Source organism: Xiphias gladius, chromosome 3, assembly GCF_016859285.1.
Source record: "Xiphias gladius isolate SHS-SW01 ecotype Sanya breed wild chromosome 3, ASM1685928v1, whole genome shotgun sequence".
Lineage (NCBI taxonomy): Eukaryota > Metazoa > Chordata > Actinopteri > Istiophoriformes > Xiphiidae > Xiphias > Xiphias gladius.
In genome coordinates, this window is record NC_053402.1 from 633,799 (window position 1) to 657,846 (window position 24,048).

The window sequence follows — 24,048 nt, forward strand, 5'->3', positions numbered from 1 at the left end:
AAGAGAACTTTTGACACGGAAGAAAAAAAATGGAAATGACCAGCGACATTTGAAAGTCGGAGAATCCTCGCTTGCTCTCGAGGTCGCTGACGGTATAACGGGAGAGGGTTCATCGTCTTGATCTTTCTATAAATTTCAACTTCGCTCATTTTATTTCTCATCACACTAGCTCTGCACTGAGACATGCGCCTCCATGTCCAGCTATCGGTTCCTGTTTTTTTCACTTCCATTTCCTTTTTCTTTAGTCCCAAACTGGTTCCATCCAGCAGAGCGCTGGGGCGAACTTCCCGTCAGACGGTTCCTCGGTCACGAGCAGATCAGCTCACTGACACCCTGACTGATAACGGGGGGGGCGGCCTTGAAACAGGAGGCCTGAGTCACAACAATGAAACGGACCAATCCACAGCTGAAGCTGATACCACGTCTGTGAGACCGTGACACAGCACAAAACAGGATAGCAGAGGCCAGGGCGCTGTTCAAACTGCTGAGTCACTTCTCTGAGAGTCCAGGGTGAAAAGTGAGTATAGCCACACACATTGGGCCGTAAAGACGGGTGTTATTTTAATGGTCCAGATTCAGTTTGATCGTTCCATGGTTTATGAAATCCCCAGTAAAAGCACAAGAAGATCTAGTGCTCTTCTAATCCCCTGGGGGCTGTGGATCCGAAACCATTAAGCCCCACATGTCTTCCTGTGTTCAGCCCCTCCCTCTGCACACTGTTTCACAGAGCCCCCTCGAGGTGTGAGATATACACGGTCGTCTGTCAGTGGCTGGATTTGGCCTACAGTGATCACGTTTTTTAGGGCCATTGCCAGTTTCCCGTGCAGGTTGAAAGATGTAGTTTTTCAAATTAAATGGTGGCTCTTTGGATAAACTGCCGCCACATCAGCCATCCTACATTTTCAGTCACATGTCCTGATCATTACCATCTGCGAAAATCCCGCTCATCTCTCTCATAATTAGTGAGGAGCCGGTCATCTGAAAAAATGTATACGGAGGCTGCTGCAATGTAGCAGTGATGTTATCTCGCATGATAATATCGAACACGTGACCTCTGAAATACGCTTGTTGCTGAATGTTAACTGCAAGATCTGTGAAATCCAAGTTGTGTGTGTGTGTTGTATTTTTTACTCTCAGTAAATGGCAGCAGGTTACACACCACTGAGAATGCTCCCCAGGAGAGAAAACCCGTTTCAGTGCCGTGCGCGCAGTGAGACGTGAAACCCAAAGGCCTAACCTGTGGGAGTTCTGATCAGTATCGACACACGAGCCGCCTTTGGCCAACGCCGCAAACTACTTTATAGTTTTAGCACCCAATATTATTCCAATGGGGGGAAAAAAACACATAACAAGAGAATTAAAACGATAGTTCGGGAAAAGATTCAATTGAATTGCCGCAAAGTTAAGTCGGAGGCTACCAAGGACTGATAGGATACAGCGAAGACAAGGGACTGGCCATCCAGCACAGACGGTATCCTGTAATGGGGTTTTGGGTTTCAGTAAAGTCGTACATAGGAGCTGAACAAAGCAACTGTCCAGACCGACAGGCCCCTAAAATCCATACGGGTCAGACGCCGGAAGCAAAGAGCAGCTATACGAGTGGAAAACTACCGGCTCACGGTGCTGCGTCGGTTGATTTCAGTCCGATAAGGACAGTGCAAAGCTGAACGCGTGCCCAGAGCGTTTAGGTTTACGCCAGGGCAAAGTTCAGCCCAACCCTCAGTGTGTGTCTTTACGCCGGTGGGCTGTGTTCTGTCACGGGGGGTCACGAGTTACAGAGCCGCGGGACCGTTCCAAGCTGGGATTGGAAACTTGGTGCGTATGTAACGGGACCGTCCCAGTCCTTCTTTGTAGGTGACCCACCCTCACCCCCTGGACATCTCCCACCGGGTGAATGTTTCACTTCAGCGCTCCGTTTGTTATAATGGTCGGAATCCATCTATCCATTTTCTGACTGTTCATCCTGTTCAGGGTCATGGCTGCAGCCTATCCCAGCATGCATTCGGGCGGGGAGCAGAGGACACCCCAGGCGGTCCAACGTGTAAACTGCGTATACACACATTTACACACGTTCATTTACAGACATACATGTTCAGCCTTATGGCCAGTTCGGTGTCTATCAGAGGAACCTTATGCAGACACAAGGATGAAATCGCTCGTGTTTTCTAATTGACGGGCTCACACGGTGTTAACGTGTCTCTCTCCACCACGTATTTCCCCCATAGTGGATCCCGAGCGTCTGAACGGGAGACTACACCGACGGGCCTGCATCGAGACTCTTTCTGATTAACACGGGGGGCACTCGATCCACCACTCGGACGCAGGCGCAGTAAGTTTCTTGGTCCCCGGGGTGTTTCAGCGGTGACAGAACTTTCCAGGCCTCTCCGCCCGTCCGCAGGCGGCAGGGGTCCTGCGGAGCATTCGTGACGCCCCACCTGATGGGCTGTTCCCGGCCGTGCGCGGCCGCACGGGCGCCGAGTCGACGACACCATTTCCAACCCGGTTCCGCAGGTTGCTTAAATGCATGGGGACTATTGGACGGCCAAGACTGAACCGCCAGAGTCCGGAACTCATGCGCGTAAAACAGTGCTCCCCTGCATCCAGCCACTGAGCCAAACATTCATAGTTCTGCCCCAGTGATCCGGACCCAACGACACAAGTGCGTTGCCTTGGGCTTTTTACGGATATAAATGAAGATCTCTTTTTTTATTGTGGCCTGGTGAGGTGGAGGGAATGTTTTTGTTCTCTTGCTTTGGCAGTAGTTTAGTCTTCACGTGTGTAAATCAAATGAAAGGCACGTCACAGCTCACCTGTTGGGCAGGTGAACGTGGCCCGTACCCGAGTCTAACGCGGTGAAAGTGCTTGGTCATCGCAGGCGACCGACTGTCGGCGGCTCACGACAAACTCATCGGACGCTGAACTTACGTTACCATGAGTGTGCGGAATAAAAAAATGCAACCTCATCCCTCACGCCGCAGCTCACGTGCTACCCGAGCTCAGCGATTGGTGGAAATGCGCGGCGTGACGCCGCATCCGTCACGAGGTCTGCGCGGGGTATAAATACACGGAGCCACTCGTCTGCCATTTCACACCGGGGAAGAAAACCGTGAAGAGTTCTTGCTTCAACAGTGTTTGAACGGAACTTCTTCATTCGTCCCGCTTTGTTTTTGTTTTTTTCTACTTCTCTGGCTCGCAGAAGCGAATAACCCTCTCTACCTGAACACTACTGAAAAGGTCGGCGGAAGGCTCTATTTTTGTACCGTTTTGCTAAGAAAAAGCGCAAGAAACGCCAGCCAAAATGGAGTCCCAAGTGCGTCAGAACTACCACCGCGACTGCGAGGCCGCCGTCAACCGGATGGTCAACATGGAGCTGTTCGCCTCTTACACCTACACTTCCATGGTGAGAGGAACAACACGCCGTTTGTATGCCCCTGCTCTGGTATCCGCCGCTGCCGTTAGCTCACAACCTCGACCCACTCAAGTGGTTTAGTTCTGTATGTAATGCACTGATGCGGCTTTTCAGTCGGAGCTTGAGTTACTGCTTTTCTTCTCGGTTGTTTATCAGTGGTGTGTGTGTGTGTGTGTGTGTGTGTGTGTTCGTGTGTGTGTTCGTGTTGTTCTTTTGTTTGCCCCACCCACCTCACAGCAAAATGCTGTGTCATGCTGAAGTGGTTGGTAGCTTGTCTGTCTGAACCAACTAGACTGTCCGGAGCCATGACTCATGTGTCTGGCCGCCAAACTACTGTTTGTCACCGTGTCTTACTTCGCCGAGTAATGAAGGGTTGATGTCCCCTAATAGCAGTTGTCTTCTGTCCCGTCCCCTCACAGGCCTTTTACTTCTCCCGTGACGACGTGGCCCTCCCAGGCTTCTCCCGTTTCTTCAAGGAGAACAGCGACGAAGAGAGGGAGCACGCCGAGAAGCTCCTGTGCTTCCAGAACAAGAGAGGAGGACGCATCTGCCTCCAGGACGTCAAGGTCAGTGCAGAGCGCAGACACGGGGCCTCTTATGACATGTCTCCTCGTACCCAGTGCAGGTGAACTGGGAATAACGTGCAGTGCTGGGACTCAGAACGACACTTCTACTGTGCAGAATTGTCCCTGACCTGTTCACTGTCTCTAAGTTATTGACGAACCCCTCGGCTTCGGTGCTGTGGCAGTCTACTCCTATTAATACTTCTCAGGCTTGTCCGAATCAAGTGATTTCCTCAGTAATCGCTGTCAAATAGCAGAGCTGATCCTCTGAGCTTGTTGCTAGACTGAGGGTGACAGCGGTGGTACTGGTCTAGACTGTTGACTCAGATCACTGTGTACACACGGCTTAACGAAACGGAGGTTCGGTCTGCTGTAATTGAACGTGTCGTTTGTTTTTTCCCTCCGCAGAAACCGGAACGTGATGAGTGGGGGAGCGGGCTGGAGGCCATGCAGTGCGCTCTGCTGCTGGAAAAGAGCGTCAACCAGGCTCTGCTGGAACTGCACAAGCTGGCCTCAGAGCACGTAGACCCTCATGTGAGTTGTAGGAAAAGAGGGTTAATGCTGTGTTCGCTTGACATTCCCACGTACGAGTAGAATAATTTCTGACCTGTCTGTTTTTACCTGACCGCTAATTGTTCTCTCATCCGGTCCTCAGCTGTGCGACTTCCTGGAGAGCCACTACCTGAACGAGCAGGTGGAGGCCATCAAGAAGCTGGGCGACTACATCGCCAACCTCACCCGTATGGATGCCCACAACAACAAGCTGGCAGAGTACCTGTTTGACAAGCACTCCCTGGGCAGCGAGAGCTAAACGCAAAAGCTCAGGATCCGCCTGGAGTGAAAATCTTAACACAGGCTTCAACCAGAGGCTCCTCTCTGTTCCAGCTGCTCATTCACGAGCACAATCGCTGTCTAATCTCAATCTGAAGTTTAAGTGCCGTACGTTGTGGTGGTATCGCTGTTTTTCAAATGTCATGTGGAAGGATGAATGTTGTCGGTGACATTTTGAACAAAGATTGTGAGTTTGTGATCTGTTAATCTGAATAAAACATTCTGAGCTGGATTTTTGGTGTCTGCCTGCATCAATTGCGATCTGTCCATAAGACTTAGGTGAAGCCGGACAAGTGGCTACTTGGCTGTCAGTGGTGGACGTGTGGTCTTTTGACCACAAGGTGGCAACATTTCCTCACTTGTCGTCAGAGCTCGTGTCCCACGGGAAACCTGCAGCGGACAAGTGACAGGCCCCCGGCGTCTGTGTGATCTGTGGCGACGCCACAGATCATTTAAAGCTCCTAACACACCCAGTGGCCACAGTGCAGCGTATTAATTTCCCCTCAGAAGGAAAGGACATGCGTTCAAAATTTGTCAAGTATAACTTCAGCACAATAGCCATTTCCAGGATAATATTACTGGATTGTAACGACTGATCCATGAATGTGTTCATCACTTAGACGTTGCAGCTGCTAAAGATAAAGCTAATTGAATTTACTTACACTATCTGCTGCTGGGCAGCTTGTGAATTTCCCACCAAGGAGCAATAAATTCTTATCTTAACCTCTAATACTTGTTGACTAAAATGTCATATAAATGAGCTGTTGTCCAGAGTAACGAGTAACTAAAGTTTCCAAATGTAGTGGAGTAAGAAATACTGTTTAAAGTAGGAAATACCTCTGTATTGTATTTAAGTACAGTACCTGGTTACTTTCCACCACTGGAGAATGGTGACATGATATTGATGCTAATAAGTAAAACAATCTAAGTATTATACACACTTTTAATGGTCAGCGTAACGTATAGGTATGTTTTCAGCCACGTGCTGATATCTGCAGAGCTTCTGGGTCGTTTTGTAGAGGTGTGTGTGTGTGTGTGTGTGTGTGTGTGTGGGAGCCACCATGTGTGTTTCACAGGAAACTTTAAACCACTGGCTCCAATCAGAGGCGAGACTGTTCCGCGATTCACATTCCCTTTGGCATATAGATGCAGCAATTTAACCACTCAAGAGTCTTAATTTCAGTCGCATTTGTATTAAAATACGACAACAAATCAGCATCCCCCCCTCCCCGCTGTTTCAGCAGATTAGGAGACACGGGGAGAGAGGGAGAGCCTGAGCTCGTACACTGTAAAACGTGGACACCTTAACATTTCATTTGAGCTGAGATCTACTGAATTTGCAAATGTGATCACTCACAAAGCAGGTAAAAAAAATACAAATCAAACCGTGGAAAAATAATTGCACTTTTCTCCAACGCAAGACACGTTGATTTGTGCGTAATTCACATGTTCAACAAAGGTAGACTGTATCTAACAACGTCCTTAAACAAGTGGTACGAGAATGTAATGAAACATTCTCAGTTGTTTTGATGGAGAAGCTTTAAAGTCCCGGTGCTGAGAGATGAGCTGGCTCCTGAAGATGGGCCTTTTTTTGCAGTGTAGGTGGACAGTAAATGGTTGGCAGTGAGGGATATTGTGGAGATTAACACGGAAGGGGGGAGGGGGAGAGACGTCTCTTTAGTCACAAGTGGTGGATTTGTCTGGAGAACAACATTAAAAAGCCAGAGAACAGGAAGGACTGAAACTGAATCGGGTGAGTCACCTGCTGGTTTTGGTTTGTATCATTCGTCATTAGTTATCACATCAGCCAAACTGATGTTTCAAATAGACTGTTCATTGCAAACAGTTGAAACAGCTAAAAGCTTTCCTATTTACAGTGAATGGAAACAGAGAGAGGCGAGCAAACCTTTGCATTTAATAAACTGGAACCAGCCAATATTTGGTGCTTTCACATGAAATGCATTGATGGTGACACTCGACCTGATTCGTTTTCTCTGGGTCCATTAATGACTCACTTTAGCTGTAGTTAATTTTCTCTCGCTTTGTCTTTATCCATATCCGTGAACTCGTTTTTCAGTTATGTGGTAACTCACAGGGAGCACAAGGTTAATGTTAATTTTCTTGGATTTTATACTTCAGTGCTCGTTTTTATGGCGTTCTCTGTCTTTCAATGGAAAGACTTCACTGAGGAAGAAAAGCGGAGAATGTTTTCCAAAACTGGCAAAGATTAGTTTAAGTGGATTACAGGACGCTAATACACATCTATCTGTGGTGCCTGTGTTCACGTGACGTCACCTGCAACACACCTTTACACCGGCAACGTCCGTCGCGGAGGTTGGATTCTGGGTGGTTGTTGGCACCGTAGGCCACCGCAAATGCAGATGGCGTTTCTTGGCTTTCGTGGTAGAACACGCTTGTCTTCAAAACAACAGCAGCGATCTCGTCATAATTTTCTGAAGAATATTATAAAAGCAAATTGAGTATCACGGACGTGTTCATAGCAACATCAAGAATAAACGGTACCGCAAAATCACAAAATGCACAATTTGAGTTAGCTCAACAAAAGAAGGTCAAAATGGTTGATTGGTTTTTCCAAGTTTTTAGCAGGAGATTTAGAAAAAAAAAAATGCTCATTTGAATTCATGCCTTTTCAACCTTTCCAATGTAGAAACCCGTTGCTCAGACCTTCTGCGAAGAAAGTTAGATGAGGAAAGCGATGTGCTAAATATGTAGCTGGAGCCAGCAGCAGCTTAGCTTAGCTTAGCATAAAGGCTGGCAACAGGGAAACAGCTAGCTTGGCTCCGTTTGCCGTAAGTCATCAATCTCACCGTGACAACAAGACTCCAGGAAGTCACTGCTACCGGCCACGAGACAGTCCGGCACGTGACCCCCAACGTCAAAGCACAACGTGTTGTTTTCACGCTTTGCTTTTTCTACAGGTTAAACAACCGAGACACAACACAACAGCTAGTGAGCTTTAGAGGTGCTTTGGTCAGAGGCTAGCTGTTTCCCTCTGTTTCCAGTCTTTATGCTAAGCTAAGCTAAGCGGCTGCTGGCTGTAGCTTCATACTGTATTAACTGGACAGTCATGAGAGCAGCAGCAACGTTCTCATCTAACTCTCAGCAAGAAAACAAACACGTGTTTCCCCAAATTTCCGAACCATTTCTTTAACCTTGGTAAAAGAATTTTAAATGAATATTGATAATAACAACAATAGACATTATTCATATGCACAAAATACAGCTCAAAGGATTCACAAATTACAAAAGAAAAAAGCAGACAATTTAAACAACAGTTATAATATTACAATGGCTTTAAAAAGAAGGACAGAAATAAAATGCTCAGTTGAAAATCAAAGAAAACAATGTTACTCTTCTAAATTCATACTTTTCAACCTTCTGATGCAGAAATTTGTTCAGATGACAGCATCACTTGTTTTAAAGTATCATAAGTAAAGATGTTGCAAATCACGTGGGTTTACTTCGTTTCTACGTAGTAGAAAAAATACTTTTATTGTCATAATAAATATTTAGTTTTGTTTGTTTTCTAGCTCATTTTCTCCATCAGACTGCTAAACATATGATGGCTTGGCTTTCGACATTTCAAGTTGTCAACAAATTCCAAACCTACTAACGTGTGCATGCGGTCAAGCAGAGTGACCGAAGCCTAACGGGGCCTCGGGTTCAGTTCAGAGCTGTGAGCTCTGGGACAAGACAAAATAAGACCAGAGCAGCTCATTTGTGCCAGTGGGAAACGTTGTTTTCTACCCACCATTGTGGTTCTTTCCAATTTTTCGGATCCTGGAGTGAAAGTACAAGCAGCACTCTTAAGAGTGAACGTGTGACTATGGTCGAAGGTGGTCTCTTGCGTGCGCAGGAATGGCATTTTGGTTTCACACGCTACTCTAGAAGCGATGCTGCAGATGAAGACCCTGAGATGCGGCTGAAAGCTCTGTATCGTTACTAAGTGGACCTTTGAGCCTAGGTTGTTGGCACGACGATGATATACCGTAAAGTCAACACACTTTTCTGCAGCCATCGTCAGTAAAATGCCAGCTGCTGTAACGTTTCCACCCCTGACGACTTTACTGAGGGGTTGGTAGATGAAACACACTGACTGTTGACTGTCTTGATCTTTTTTAAACAGAACGTGGGGATTGGCTGTGTGTAATCTTCCTGATGAGAAATCAACTGAAACGAGGCTCATAGTGAGCCTTCACTCTCAGCTCGTTGGGCCATTAGATTGTGGGCCTTGGCGGTTCTTCGCCACACGATGACGTTTTAACGTTTTCTTGTTTTGTGATGCCAGTTTGGTTTCGCGTGTCAGACCCTGTTCTTTCCTACAGTAAATACGAAAGGCCGTTTGTTCTGTTGTGACAAAAATATGGTTCTTGCAGCTTTTTCTGTTGACGAGACGTCCACAGCCTTTTTTGCCTGCGGCATCAGTTGTTGCATCTGCCTTTGTTTCTTAGAACTAAAACAAATGGACCTAACTTACTGCTGTAGTTTGCGGAGCAACCCTTTTACCCCAGAGCAGCCTTTTGGCTTCCCAGACTATGAACCAGGAGGCAAAACGCCAATTCTCCGTTGTGCAATCTCTGGACAGAGCCTTGTGTTCCCACACCAACCTGACCAGGTTCCTGACTCACTGATGCAGGTTTTTGGCAGCGGTCCAGCCTAAATCTGCTGCGACCCAGATAACAACTGTGGTCGTCATCCCGATTTTGGGGTGCTCGAGCTAACATGTGATTACAGAAGCAGCAGAATGAGCCGGAATTCATTGGGTGCTTTTATCATCGGTAGGTTTAGACTGACATCGGAAATTTTGATATGACCGAGGCCCCATCCTGTACAACCTGCCACGAAATGTGCATTTCTTTGCTCTTTTCATTTGTAAATTGCCTGTAACTTCAAAAACTTTTTTAGTGCCTACTGGATTCTCCCAATCACTGGCGGTGAAAATCATCTGACTGAACAATATTGAATGTCTCATATGGAAATATTTATCAATGCAGAGAAAGTGTAAATGCTATTTTTCCTCTACAATATTGCATAAATCAATAAACTACTACCTAAAAACATTAAAACAGTGGATTTCAATAGAGCAAAGTCATTCAAAACAAACAAACTGTTAAACTGTGAAATAAGAATTAAGGTAAGTGCAGATAAGCTTTTTACTTAACAGCTCCCCACTGGGGACCAGTTCAGCATGTCTGTGTCTAACGGGAATCAGCACCTCGAAAGCTCATTAATCGACACGTCGTATCTCAGAGTGTAAGAGCGGCAGCGGTGGGCCATGTGTGTCGTGCTCGGGGCGGCCAGGCTACCAGCCGAGAAGGCCGGTTCCCTCCTCAGTCCGCTGGTGGAGCGGTACTGATCTTCTCATCTCACCTCGAATGCCGAAGCATTGCTTTGACGCTTGTCATTCAGACAGTGGTGTATTAACGGACCAGGACGAGAGGGAGACAGAGAGAGGCATGACCCACTGATCTGCGGGGTTTAATCAGCAAGGTCTGTATGCGTTTGTGAGAGGGATCTACCTGTCTCTCCGTCCAGGACGCACACTGAGGCCTCCTGCTCTAATCCTCTGCTTACGCAGCCCGGGGGCTACGAGGGTCAAAACACAGGGTAACACAGCTTGCCAGCTAAATCAGATCTCATTATGGAAATATGATGGGTATGTGTGGAGGTACAGTGTCTCTCTATTTCAGCTGTCAGGAGGGAGGATAAATGACAGACGGAGGGGGGGAGACCCAGAGAGGCAAACTGTCCTTAATTTGTTTAAGCGGAGGGATTTTTGGATTACCTTTGGCAATTAATCTTGTTACACGGCTGCGCAGCAACAGAGGGATGTCTAGTGTGGATGGGGCCTGTGTGTGTGTGTGTGTGTGTGTGTGTGTGTGTGTGTGTGTGTGCGCACACGCGTGCACAGCTGACAGTTTGAACACAAAAGCGCCCCACATGAAGGCATGATTACCACAGACTGATATCTTCTCCTTTCATCGCATTCTTCCACGGGGAAGGGAGAAAAAGCAGAAATCAATCATTTTATTTCCTCTTTGTTAAGATTTTCCATGTGTTAAGATAATGCACTCAACAGGCCTTTTTCACTGAAGACATTCAGACATGATACAGGTGTAAATGAAGAAACGAATGACGGCCCAGTTGCATTTGGCTGCTTTGGTTTCAGGGTCCCGTTGTTGTTCATGCTGACCAGAACAGAGCCGGCGTTAGTTTTATTAGTGACACCTCCACACTTCCTACTGACCAGTCAGCATGTCTGCTGCGAACAAGACCTAACCAATGAAATGTCTTCACATATCTGGGAGGCCATGTGGGTGTGTGCGCGTGCATCCGGCAGCTCTGCTGTCACAAAGTAAAAGGGATTATTATTTTTGAAGCAACAGCAGCAGAGCTCAGCTTTACTCCTTTTTGACACACCGCCATCATGGAGAGGATGCAGGGAGGAAGGAAAGGTGAAGGAGGGAGAGAGGAGGGAGCAAGGAAGAAACGATAAACGAAGGGATGAACATATAAAGACAACAGAAGGAGATAGGAAGCAGGAAGGGAATAAAGGCATAGAAAAGTTATCTAGAGGAGAAATATCAAAAATTAAGCTTGAAATGAATGAGAATTGATGGGAAAATACGCTTATTTGCTTTCTTGCTGAGAGTTAGATGAGAAGATTGACACTAGTCTCACGTCTGTACAGTAAATATGCAGCTACCACCAGCAGTCAATTAGATTAGCTCAGCACAAAGCCCGGAAACAGGGGGGAAACAGTTAGCCAGGATCTGTCCCGTAAAACCAAGTACACCACGTAAACTTGCTGTATGTACAACTATTTATGGTTTATTATTTACCTTCAGTTCCAAAAGTGACTGGAGTAAAAAGTACAACGTTTTATTTCAAAACTGTAAACGGGGTAAAAGTAGATATCTTGTACTGAAGCACTGTACGTGACGGATACTTAGCTTAGCTTAGCTTCTGGTTAGCCTAAAAGCTATCCAGCCGGCCGACTGGTTGTTTTCTAGCGCGTTTGCTAATGAGCTAGCATGGCAAGTTATTATTACTACAAAAACAAAATGTAGTCATCTTACTAAGCCATAGGGATCGGACGTTTTCGTTTTTAAACCTCACTCCGAATAATGTCATCAAATTCAAGCCTTTAAAATGCTCATAATCCAAAACATATTGAATTATGCTGCGAATGCTAATGCAGTGAAGGCGCTTGACTTCACTTGAATATTCACTGAACATCTACTATGCACAAACCCTGTGATTAGCTCACCAGCTGTGACACACCGTGACGGATTAGAGCACCCAACAGGACACTGAATAAAGCAGTTCAAACCAGCTCCGCCTCCACCAGTGACTGCATCTAAATGCTGAATGCAGGACTTTAAGTTGATGGAGGATTTTACATAGTGGTGTTGTCGTATTTGCTCAAGTAAAAGGTCTGAGTATAGTTTCACACTAGGATTCTACTGAATCTGGCATCTGTCAGATGCTTGAAGCGGTGAGAGGCGGGAGAGTGGAGCCAGTGAGAGCGGATTGAAGAGATTACAGCCAGGTGAAAGGTCAAACAGGATGAAAATTCAAAGCACACGCTTGAAAAGGAGCGAAGCAGGGAGAAGAGGTCATTCAGACTCACAGCACAAGGTCAACGTGCTGTTATTCTTCACCGTCACTGGTCAACGTGCGGATCTGATTACGAGAATATACAGCGAATGAGTAGATGAGAAGGCGTTGACGACTTTGCTGCAGTCTGTCGTACGATGCAGGGAAAAGGAAAAACATTCATGAAGAGACTTAGTGACAAGGCCCACACCGATGAGGTTTTCTGGTGGTTACTACATCACTGACCGTATGTTGTCTGCCCTCCTCTGTTTTCCCAGAGCAGCGATGCCATTGGTCAGAGCGGCGGCGGCGCGGCTCCGCAGGGCGGCCGAGGAGGAGGAGAGGGAGCCCCCACCGCCTCCCCCGCCCCCCTCGCATCACTCCAACCACCAGTTTGCTAGCATGAAGAACAAGTTCTTCAATGAGCTCACGCACCTGCCGAGTGAGCGCACGCACAGACACACACACGTGTAAAATACACATGTAAAAGTAACGCAGCACTGAGAGGCCGCATTACAAACGAGGGACAAGACGTCTCGGTGTCTCGGCCTCTGCTGTTTCATATCATACATCATCTCACCATTCTGTTACCTCATTTTCAACTGTGTTGTGTCATTTCTTTATTCCGTCCTCTCTCATTCCTTCATGTGTCCACTCTGCCCTGCTCTTCAAGATCATAAACTCAAGTGTAAGTCCGTCTCATGTCTTCTGCTTTAAAACTATACAAAACAGCTAAAAGTGTGGCTTAAGAAAAGTTACTGTGAGGACGGTATTTTTGCAGTGTGTATTTGGCAGGGACACACCCCTTCACCGGTTTATTCCTCTATGCCTCTGCTAAGAAAAGAAAAAAATAGGTGAGAAGTTAGGAATGACAAAAATAAAAATACCCATGCTAATAATCTTAATTATGAGATAATGAGTCAAAAACTTGAAACTTAAATAAGCCTCTGTCTGGCACTACAATTACCCTCGGCCTTCAGACGCCATCAACACCATTTTTAAAGGCAAACTTTTACACGGTACCGTCTTTCCTCACAAGTGAAAACCTTGTACCCCCGTGTGAACCTCTCAGAAGTTTGAAAAGCCATTTCCATGTCTAGCATGATCTAGATCATCTCGAGCAGAGATTTTTCTTAGCCAACAGTGGAGAACCGATTGTTAAGTTTCAAATCCTCGATCACGACTAAAGCTCTCGGTCCGTGCGAGGAACCGTGCGATCTCCTCGGCAGGTGTGTGCGTACTGTACTCACGCAAGCTGCGCTCTCGACTCGTACGGCGTTGTCATTGCTCTCCGACACTGTAGTGAGCTCTTTGGACTAATCTACTCAAGCACACTGGAAAGCTGGTGTGAAAGAAGAGAGCAGGAAAGGCCACGAGAGACATTTCTCAGTTAAACGTTTTACAGTGGCAGTACGTCGGCGCATGTATTGTATTCTACTTGCTTTTATGTTCTGAGTAGATTTTCTGATAATTGCCGTGTTTTGGGAGGATGAAGAACAGGAAGTAATTGGGTCGGAGTCTCACAGACCAACAGGCCAATTGTCAACAAGGAGCTGCGTGCCACAGACCTGCTAACACGCTAACATTTTTCAAGTTAGCACTAAACACACAGTACAGCTGAGTCTGATGGGAGTTTGCAGGAATTCGTTTGATGGCGCTAGATGAAAAGGCAGGGAATCACCAAAATCTTTAAAACCGATCCTCTAGGAAGCTTGAATATCTGTAGCCAATGTGGTGCCAGTCAATCCAATGGTTTGTCAAGCTATTTCACTCAAAACCACAAATTTCAACTTAAGTAAGTAACAAAAGTCATTAGGATTCATCTTCTGGGAACCATGAATGTCTGAAGAAAATTTCGTGTCAGTCCATTAAACAGTGGTTGAGATATTTCAGTATAGCCGACCAACAGATTGCCCACCTACGCTACCTGCGCCGATAAAAAACGTAGAACTTCAAATTATTTACGACCCTTAAAACAAGGTGGTACAAGGTTTTTACAGGACAACAATCTTACACTGTTTTGAAGTGTAGCTCAGCAGGAATAAAACTCCTCACCCAGGCAGTGTCCCTGCTGCTTTCTATCAAACTGCACACCACCAACCTGCCTCTGACCTTCCTCTGGCTACTTTCTCCAGTGCCCATGTGGGCCGTGGGAGCCATCGTGGTAGTGGTCCTTGCCCTTGTCGCCTGCCTGGGATTCTGCATCTACAGGAAGTGCTTCAACAAGGGCAAGAAGCCCAAGAAGGTCCGCGAGAGGAAGGCAGGACGAGGGCGCAGAAAGAAGGACAAGGAGGGAGAGGAGGGAGAGGAGAAGAAGGTGAGAAAATGGTGATGTAGTTCTACTGCCAGTGTGGCTGCAGAGGACTCAACTTATTCAGCTGGTCCAGAATTCAGCAGTTGAAGTTGAGAGTAATTGATTTAGAGTTTGACTGAGTATGGTGAGGAAAAACATCATGGGTACAAGGACTACAGCTCTCATTGTTTGTTTTACAGGAAATATGCTTATTCTCTTTGTTTCCGAGAGTTAGATGAAAAGATCGTTACGCACCATATTGTACCGTACAGTAAATATGTAGCTATGTAGCTAGCTTAGCACAAAGACTGGAAACAGCTAACATGGTGCTGTCCAAAGGGAACAAAATGCTGGTGCTCGTTGACAGATTTTGCTACATCTGGACAGAGCCAACTTAGCTCTTCCCCCCTGTTTCCAGTCTAAACAAACTGGCTGCATCTATTTCTAATGTAAGGACATGAGAGTGGTATCAGTCTTCCTCACGCCGGACTCACCTCCTAACTCTTGGCAAGAAATCGGATAAGTGTATTTCTCAAAATGTTGAACTATTCCTCTAAGGGCAGAAAATAAAGAGGCAATTAGTGACATGTGTATTAGAGTAAGTTGATGGCTGTCTACGCCCTCCACGGGCCAACAGTCGGGGCTACACTGTTTTGTATCTGATTGTAATCTGATTGCTTCACTGTCCACAGCTGTTTGGCTTTTGTCCAGGTTGAGACTAGCAATGGCTGACCTGACAGCTTAGACAACCACAGTGCATCATGGCAAATACAATGAAAAGGGATGATGAAGCAGAGCTGCTGTTCTCGTGTGTCTGGACACAGATTGGAGAAGTTTATGGTAACAGGCATCAATGTGGAGCAGAGATTCTTTGATCAAAAGCATAACGCCTGCACACTGATTCCAAAGCACACAACAGTAGACAACAGTTCAATCCCGGTCAGAGCTTGTGTCAGGTCAAAGTGTTTAAGAATGAAAACCACACCCATACACATTATGTGCCAGTAGGGTCTATGATGACAGGTTTGGTTCACCATCCAACTAACAAACAAATTACTGAAAATATGCCCTTCAAAGGGCAGCCACCACGGGGAAAATCCCAGTTGAACCTTAAAGGGACTATACGTACGTATTCTAGGTTAAAACATTCTAAAAATGAACTAAAATCATCTACAGAATGTGAAGAAATAGCAGTTTTGACATTATGTCAAAGACGTCTTTGTACTGTGTTGCAGCGATATCTACTGAAGTTAGCATGCTAACCAGCGAGTCCTGGCCCATCTCTTAATACCACTTTGTACCTCAAGAGGCGATAGTGAGTCACTGTAGCGTCCAGTCTGCCCTCACACCAACATGAGAGGATGACGAAGTAGTAACTGTAAGTGGTTATAAGCCTGTGTTACGTCCTCTCTCGGCAACATTCCTCCATCTCTCCTCAACCTCAGCTACTGATGCTGCTGCTCCAGCTGCTCTTCCCTCCCCCTCACGTTCCTCCACCTGTCGTGGCCTCCTCTGCTCCCGCCACCACTATTTGTAAAAGGTACCCCGGTCCTCCAGCGATCTACCCGGTCTGCCCGATGGCCAGTCGGACTGTGGCACAGGGGAAGTGTACCGGGGAGGAGGTACCAAAGAGTGCATTTCCTTGTTTTGTACGATAGCAGTGGACCGCAACTTTCTGGTTATATGCTGCCTCCTGTTGGTTTGGAGTAGGAGTTCGACAGCTGGCCAGTTCTCACACATTGCACCTTTAAATGCACCCTACGGAGTTTTCTTGTAGACAAATAAAAATGATGCTTACATTCAGAGTTGCTAAACGAAATGCATTCTGTGCATCCTGGAGGCCTGACAAATGTGTTGAATGCATTTCTTTTGAACATTTTGATGGATACGTTTTGTCATTTTGAGAAACAAAACAGGCGACCACTCATAAAAGCATTTCTCCATAGCGCTATTAGAGGTCAAAAACTCCCCAAGGAACCTTTAAGACCCAGGTCTGCACAAAATATTTAAAATCTTTACCCTAACTCATGTCATTCTCACTCCAGCATTTGTCTGGAGGGTTAATGCTGTCTCCTTTTGAACTGAATACGTTGGCCTTAAAGCAGGAATCATAGTGCTTTGCAAAGACTTCAGGCCATCACAGGAGAGTCAGTGTAAAATGTGTGAGTTTAATACCATTGTCTGTTAACCATACAAACCATGCTGTGTGTCTTCCAGGAAGGAGAGGAAGGGAAGGAAGAGGAGGAGAAGGAATTATTTGGCAAACTGGAGTACACACTGGACTATAACTTTACTGATAACCAGGTACACACTCACGCACAGCTGAACTTACTGATTTGTAAGACTATTCACCAATATTGTACCTCAGAAACAAAAGAATTAATGGAAGCTGAGCGACGATGACGATGCCCTTTATTCCGGTAAACTGGCTTACGTTCACGATTTGCGACCCTCTGACTCTACAGCTCAGTTTATCTCCCACTCTCCCCTTCCTCTTCTAGCTGATAGTGGGCATCCTCCAGGCTCAGGACCTCCCAGCTATGGACATGGGCGGGACCTCAGACCCCTATGTCAAAGTCTACATGCTGCCCGACAAGAAGAAGAAGTTTGAGACCAAAGTTCAGCGCAAGAACCTGTGTCCAGTCTTCAATGAGACCTTCACCTTTAAGGTCTGTACATCGATACTTGAGATCAAGCCAAACGTGAACAGTTTTGATCACATTATCAGTAGCGCTGTTGAACTCTCCCCAAACAGTCCGAAGCACTTAACCTTTAAAATACTCTCCCTCTCCAGATACCCTATAATGAGCTGGGTGGTCAGACTCTGGTGCTGCAGGTTTTTGACTTCGACCGTTTTGGTAAACACGATGTCATCGGCGAGATCAAGATCCCCATGAATACCATAGACCTCGGACAGCCGATACACGAGTGGAAAGACCTGGTTGGAGGAGAGAAAGAGGAGGTACAGGATTTTTTTATTTTTTTTTTATGTCACACACTATGTCAAACATATGATGAATATAACAGTCATTACCAACATTTCAAGTAACCAAAGCACTGTGCAATATGACAACTCACCTATGTCTTGGTTTTGTCCCTGACAGCAAGAGAAGCTGGGTGACATCTGTATTTCCCTTCGTTATGTCCCCACGGCCGGTAAGCTAACAGTTAACATCATGGAGGCCAAGAACCTGAAGAAGATGGACGTCGGAGGACTGTCAGGTGAACACAACACACACACACACACACACACACACACACTGAAGACTGGGACTGGTAATGGATGGCAGTTGTCGTATCCCCACTGGCTGTTCTGATTTCACGCCTCTCTATCTCAGATCCCTTTGTTAAGGTGGTGCTGCAGCACAATGGGAAGCGACTGAAGAAGAAGAAGACGTCAGTCAAACAAAACACTCTGAATCCTTACTTCAATGAGAGCTTCAGCTTCGAGATCCCTTTCTCTCAGATCCAGGTGTCTATACTTCCTTTTACGACAGGGGGTTGAATTGAATGGTTCTAGGAATGAACTTTTGCACTACTACTTTTTCATTTCCATGGACAGTAAACATGCCCCCATCCACGAACACAAAATTTCCCAATATTTCCCTTAAAAGACGTATTTTCAACATTAGATATAACACACAACTACATTGACATGTAAAAACTTTTTACCTGATCATTTCAGCCGTATTCAGCTAAAATTGCGTAAAATATTCCAACTGTCTTTGTCATTCTATTACGACTGCATTGTTAGCCAAGTCTCTAGGCATGGCAGTGTTGGTTGGTTGGTCCAGACTGAAATACCTAAGTAACTCTCGAATGGGTTTGTCATGAAATGAAATGTAAATATGCATGTACAGAACATGCATAGATCCCAAAAGGATACATCGACATAATAACGTCGATGATCCTCTGACTTTTCATCTAGCGCCATCATCAGGTCAAAATTTGAACTTTTCCAATACTTTGGTTTGGTTCCAAATAATTACAAAACTATGGAAATTCCCTTTAGCCTCAGTAAGCCTTGTTTTTTTTGTTGCTAATTAGCAGTGGTAATAAACTAAGATACGAAACAGGATAAATACTACACGATACATGATAATGTACATGTAATCTACACAATAATACTATTTTGGGGCAAAGACCGGGTAGCTCCAAGGAATACCGAAAGCATCCTGCATATTGCAGCTTTTTATGGGGTCTGTGCACCTGTCAAGCTACATCGTAGCATTAACAAACTCCACCGTGTTTTAGCCATGGATTAAGAACTAGCAAATTACAAACTCATGTATAAGCTGCTTTGTTTAAACTCTGCATCCATTCAAAAGTGTGTTTAGCTTATTGTTAATTCACTTGGATGTTTAACCTTCACTGTACAAAAGTGAGTTTTGACACTAGAAGGCTGTTTTCACTTTCATGTGCTGAGGAGGAAAGGTTCTCAGCGCTCACCCTAGATCTCAGCTTAAGTCATGCACATACGAGCATGACTTTGGGACATCAAACTAGTGGAACCTAATCCGGGTCCAGCCCACAGAAGTGCGCACATACACTGAGAATAGACATTATTGTATTCATATTATTATATGACCTCTACCTGTTAGCCTAATTGAAATACATAAAGGACCCACAACAGAATTTGGATTCATACAGTAGAATTTGGTCTGACCACAGCTCCTTCTCCTCTGCTGTCTCCGCACACAGAAAGTCCAGGTGCTGATCACTGTGTACGACTACGACAAGCTCGGCAGCAACGACCCCATCGGCAAGTGCTGGATCGGCTACGGCGCCTCGGGCGTCGGGCTGCGCCACTGGTCAGACATGCTGGCCAATCCCAGGCGTCCTGTGGCCCAGTGGCACACGCTGCTGCCCGAGGAGGAGGTGGATGCTGCTCTGAAGGCCCCCATTCGCTAAACACACTCACAGAGACACACACGTGTATACAGCACCATCTGCACAGGATGGGTATTTTTTCATATGACACCAAACAACCTTAGGTTTTACAAAATGACCTGTAACCTGAATAGCAATCTTTAATGTGCTTCAGTTTCACACCAACATTCCTTTTCTAATATTTCATCATGGGATGTCTTTGTTTGACTACATGCGTTCTTTATATTGAACATTACGTGCACAGATTTATACAAACCTATGCATAGTACAGCTGAATGTCTACAGTGTGTTTGTGCACTGGCTCATGCTCAAACTCAAACTGCACATTTAAACCGAACGACCGGTTCGGTCGTGACTGACATAGTCTAAAAATTAAAGGGGTGCTCCAGCAATTTGGCACTGCACTTTCATAAAGTTGACAGATTGGAAGAAAAAAGAACTGTTAAAATCAACGCAGCAGAGGCCAAGATATCCTGACTTCTAGCCCCTAGGACCCTGGAGCCCACACTTTCCATCATGCAGCGTGATAGTCTTTGAAAGCCTTTTTCACTGCGCCCTTCCTGCCAGGGGAATGCGTTCGTCTTTCAAACTCGAACACCGGCTCGCTGTTAAAAAGCTAAGGCCCGGAGACCAGTTTGAGACGAGCCTGATGGGACCATCGGCGTATCTTCTCAGACGTTGCTCCTCCTGAGCAACAGATAACATTATACAGCTCCCACAGCAACTTCATGGGTAAAATTGGTGGAGTACCTCTTTAGTGCTTATTTTCTTGACCACCTGTACTTTACTGAGCTTCACCTCCTTCCACGTAACCGTCGTCCTCTTCGTCAAGGCTAAACGGATCTTTTTTTGGCCTCAGTATACTTTAGTACCGTCAAATTCATTTTAATACCGTGGTATGATTAGAGCAGAATGAGAATCAGTTCCACCGCTGGACATTTCAGCTCAGTTTGCACTTGGACGACAGCTGTCCCCTTTTGTTCCGTGAAGCGGTCCAGCAGACGTCCCGGCCAAATTCAACTTCATTTACCCGTGTCTGAGAAATAATGCTTTATAGACAAACCTCTAGAGAGGGTGGTGCTAGAACTTTATCCAGTCTGTGAGAAAGAAAATAGAAAAACCCCTAAATTCTTTCTGTCCTTCTGTGTAATACTAATACTCTGTCTCCCTTATGTCTTCCTCCTCTTAACCCTGACAACCCTCTCACCTTCCAAACAGTCTAAACGTGATTTTTCCTATGAAATTTGTTGCTTTTAGTTTTATGTTTTTACTGATTATTGGTCTGTCTCTGACTGAGAGGAGGATCCTGCTTGGAGGGTCTGGTGAATGAGCATTGTGATATGTGTGTGTGTGTGTGTGTGTGTGTGTGTGTGTGTGTGTGTGTGTGTGTGTGTGTTGTATATCATAAAAAATGGACAGCTGTTTGTGGTTTCACTTTGTATATATACTATGTGACTGCAAATAAATAGCTGGATAAATAAAAGGTTTCCAAACAACAACAGATGGTGGATGGATGGATTTGCACGTGCACACACACTATAACACCCTCATGTGCAAACATGATATCCTTTTATTTGCGCACAAGCGGAAAGCCACACACACACACACACACACACACACACACACCAGTGGAATCAGGTAAATGCATTTTTAGGGTTAAAGAGAACAGTCTTCTGAAAAATCCTTTGGAACCTTTAAATATTTATGATGTATCATGCTTCAGAATGGGATCATCCCCTCTAATACAATCTGTGGTAGTGTTAACCCTGCGGTCAGAATTACAGAACCTATCGCTGTAATTTTCCGAGGGTAACTAATCCTTCACCCTGTGATTACTGCTGCCATTTGTCCCAGTGATGCAACTGTGAATATCAAGGCTTTTTCTGAGCAAACTGTAGCCTTAACACTCCACAGGCAGAGGAGCCTTCACTGACATATTTGATTTCAGGGAGGTCAGCCTGTGTACACGTGTGTGTGTGTGTGTGTCCTGATTCAATGCAGCGAGTGACAGACTGGATTAACAGTGTGTCCTCTTTAGTCCTTGTCTCACGCTGTGAGCCAAACATGTGAGGCAGGAATTAAGAGACGGCAGAGACGAACAGGAAACATAATTATCACATAGAGGAGAGAAAGAGAAGCAGTACCATAAAACTTTAGTTTATATGGCCACACAAGTAGATCTGATTTAAAAAAAAATCATCTCATTCAAAACCTAAAGGTTAAATGTCGTTAAATATGTCTCATGAAAATACGTTTGCATGGAAACTTCTCAGTAAAAAATTCAACTCCTCCCTCGGCCCAGATGGGAGGAGCCATTTGCTGCCCTCGGGCCAGTGAGCTTTATTATATCCTACAATATAAAAAGTAGCTGAGTTGGGTAATAACTGTACTGGTAACTACAGAAGAATTGCATTGAAAGTATCGAAAACTATTATTGATAACTGCACAACAGAGAGTCATCTAAGGGACAGGAAACTCCACGTGTGTGTGTTCCGTCTCTTCATCTGTTTTTATTCATCCATTTATTCATTTCTCCACAGCCTCTCTTATCTCTTCGTAGCTCCGGCACTCTGGCGGCAGAGTACGATCTTCTTGTTTCATGCAGCAGGTGAGACGACCTCTGATAAACCTGAGATCCACCACTAAAGCTAAAAGCCCTCACATAGCCATGGGTCCTACGCAGCGTTTCGGAGAGACTGCTGTGCGGCTATTAATGTTTGTCTCTGCACGAACACCACCACCACCACCACGCAGACCATCACAAACAACACCAGCAAGCACGCCGGAGCGCCCGCTGATCACAGAGCCCCGTCCCCACAAACTGAGGGGCTATAGATTTAACACATTCACGCTGTACTTTTTAATACGTCTGGCCCCGAAACGCAAGCATCCCTCACGAGCTTTAGAAAGAGGTGGTATTAAGGGGAAACCTCTGTCCCATGGCCTTTAAAGCTGGACTATATAAGTTTGGAAAGGAAAAACACGCAACCTTCGTCTTACAAATGAAAGGTTGAGTTCATAAGCAGTAAAACACACCCTTGTTCAATCAGTGGGGCTGATTCAGTTCTATGTCATTCTATGATTCATTCCTACACTTGAATTGTAATTCCTGTTACTTTTGAAGATTTTTTTGACCAACTTGCTGGTACATGATTATGTATTATTTTAATAATAAATAACAATTCACTACATGTATATATATATATATATATATATATATACACACACACACATATGTATTTATCTGTTACAATTTGTTTTACCAAGTTAGAAAAGCAATGCTTGAGTCAAGCCTGATGTTGCCTTACACGTAAAAGAATGATCCATACAGCTTATTAATTAAACACCGGTGTGGGAACGGTACTCGGTATCGGCCGATACCCAAGGCCCAGGTATCAGTATCGGTATCGGGACTGGAAGAGTCGGATCGGTGCATCCCTACTTGCTGTTATCCTTCCTGTCCACACGGGTCATGAAGAGCTCCCTTCCTAACCTCCTTCCAATGTAACTCATAACAGTACAGGACAAAAAAAATATATTCAAACACGTCTACTTAAAGCCAGTAGGTGCGAGGCTTCAGCAGTCTGAGTTGATCAAATCAAACAACAGACTTTCTAGTACACAATTCCCTGTCACCGCCTGCCTGACGGATGTCTTACTGAGCTGTAGTGGATATTGACGACAGATAAAGTTTAGAATGTGTTATTGCACGGACTGAGGATTGTGAATTTAGTCTTCGATCCCAGTGGAAGTGCGTTGAGAAGGGAGCTTGTGATAGCCAGTATGAACAGGAGGAACGGTTACAGCAACAAAAACCTTTTTCAGTGTTGATACAGCACCTGACTACTGATCTACGACAGACTTTAAAATCAGACTTTTAAAGTGTAGGACCTCCTATAAAAGCCAAGTTGCAAGGCCACTGATAATTACAATTGTCACTCCCCATGCTTTGGACCAGTGGTTCCTAAATTCTTAGGAAGCTGACAATATTTTATTCCCTGTCAAAAACTGCCCATCTTGTTTGTTGTTTGAATAAACCCCGTTAACCTGAATTTTGATAGCCGTGCTGATGTCAGAGCTCTCTTGTTTGTTTCCAGATGAATCAGATTCATTCCACTTCAGTCCGCCTCCTCATTTTCCCCCTCTTTTTGGGCCCCCCCCCCACAGTGCCTTAACAGCCCCCAGGGAGGCACATTCGCCAAAAATGGAAAGCAGTTATCAAGCGACTACAGTTTGGGTTCCCCGGTATCATCGCACCAGCTAAGAACAGACCAGTGACCAGTACTGGGCTTGTGATCCACAAGGGCTGACCAGGGCAGGGATTAATAAAATAAAAAAAGTCTCGATTTAGTTTACCTTGTTTTCTATGCTACTCATCCACAACCTGCGCTGTATGTCCGAATAAAAGTGGAACAGTGACAAGTGAGTGCACGTCATTTTAT

At 45.4% G+C, this 24,048-nt stretch overlaps 2 protein-coding genes across 2 annotated transcripts; both read left to right on the plus strand.

The window, feature by feature from the left end:
* Positions 1–3,074: 3,074 nt before the first annotated feature.
* LOC120788375 (ferritin, middle subunit) lies at positions 3,075–5,035 on the plus strand. Its single transcript, XM_040124155.1, has 4 exons — positions 3,075–3,400; positions 3,829–3,975; positions 4,381–4,506; positions 4,628–5,035. Exons 1-4 carry the CDS (start codon positions 3,299–3,301, stop codon positions 4,781–4,783), a joined length of 531 nt encoding a protein of 176 aa, XP_039980089.1. The 5' UTR covers positions 3,075–3,298; the 3' UTR covers positions 4,784–5,035.
* Positions 5,036–12,708: 7,673 nt separating this feature from the next.
* Positions 12,709–19,903, plus strand: syt5a (synaptotagmin Va). Its single transcript, XM_040123477.1, has 9 exons — positions 12,709–12,865; positions 13,097–13,111; positions 14,559–14,740; positions 16,934–17,020; positions 17,218–17,385; positions 17,511–17,678; positions 17,821–17,938; positions 18,055–18,188; positions 19,418–19,903. The coding sequence occupies exons 1-9, from the start codon at positions 12,709–12,711 to the stop codon at positions 19,625–19,627; spliced, it is 1,239 nt and encodes a 412-aa protein (XP_039979411.1). The 3' UTR covers positions 19,628–19,903.
* The last annotated feature ends 4,145 nt before the right edge of the window (positions 19,904–24,048 follow it).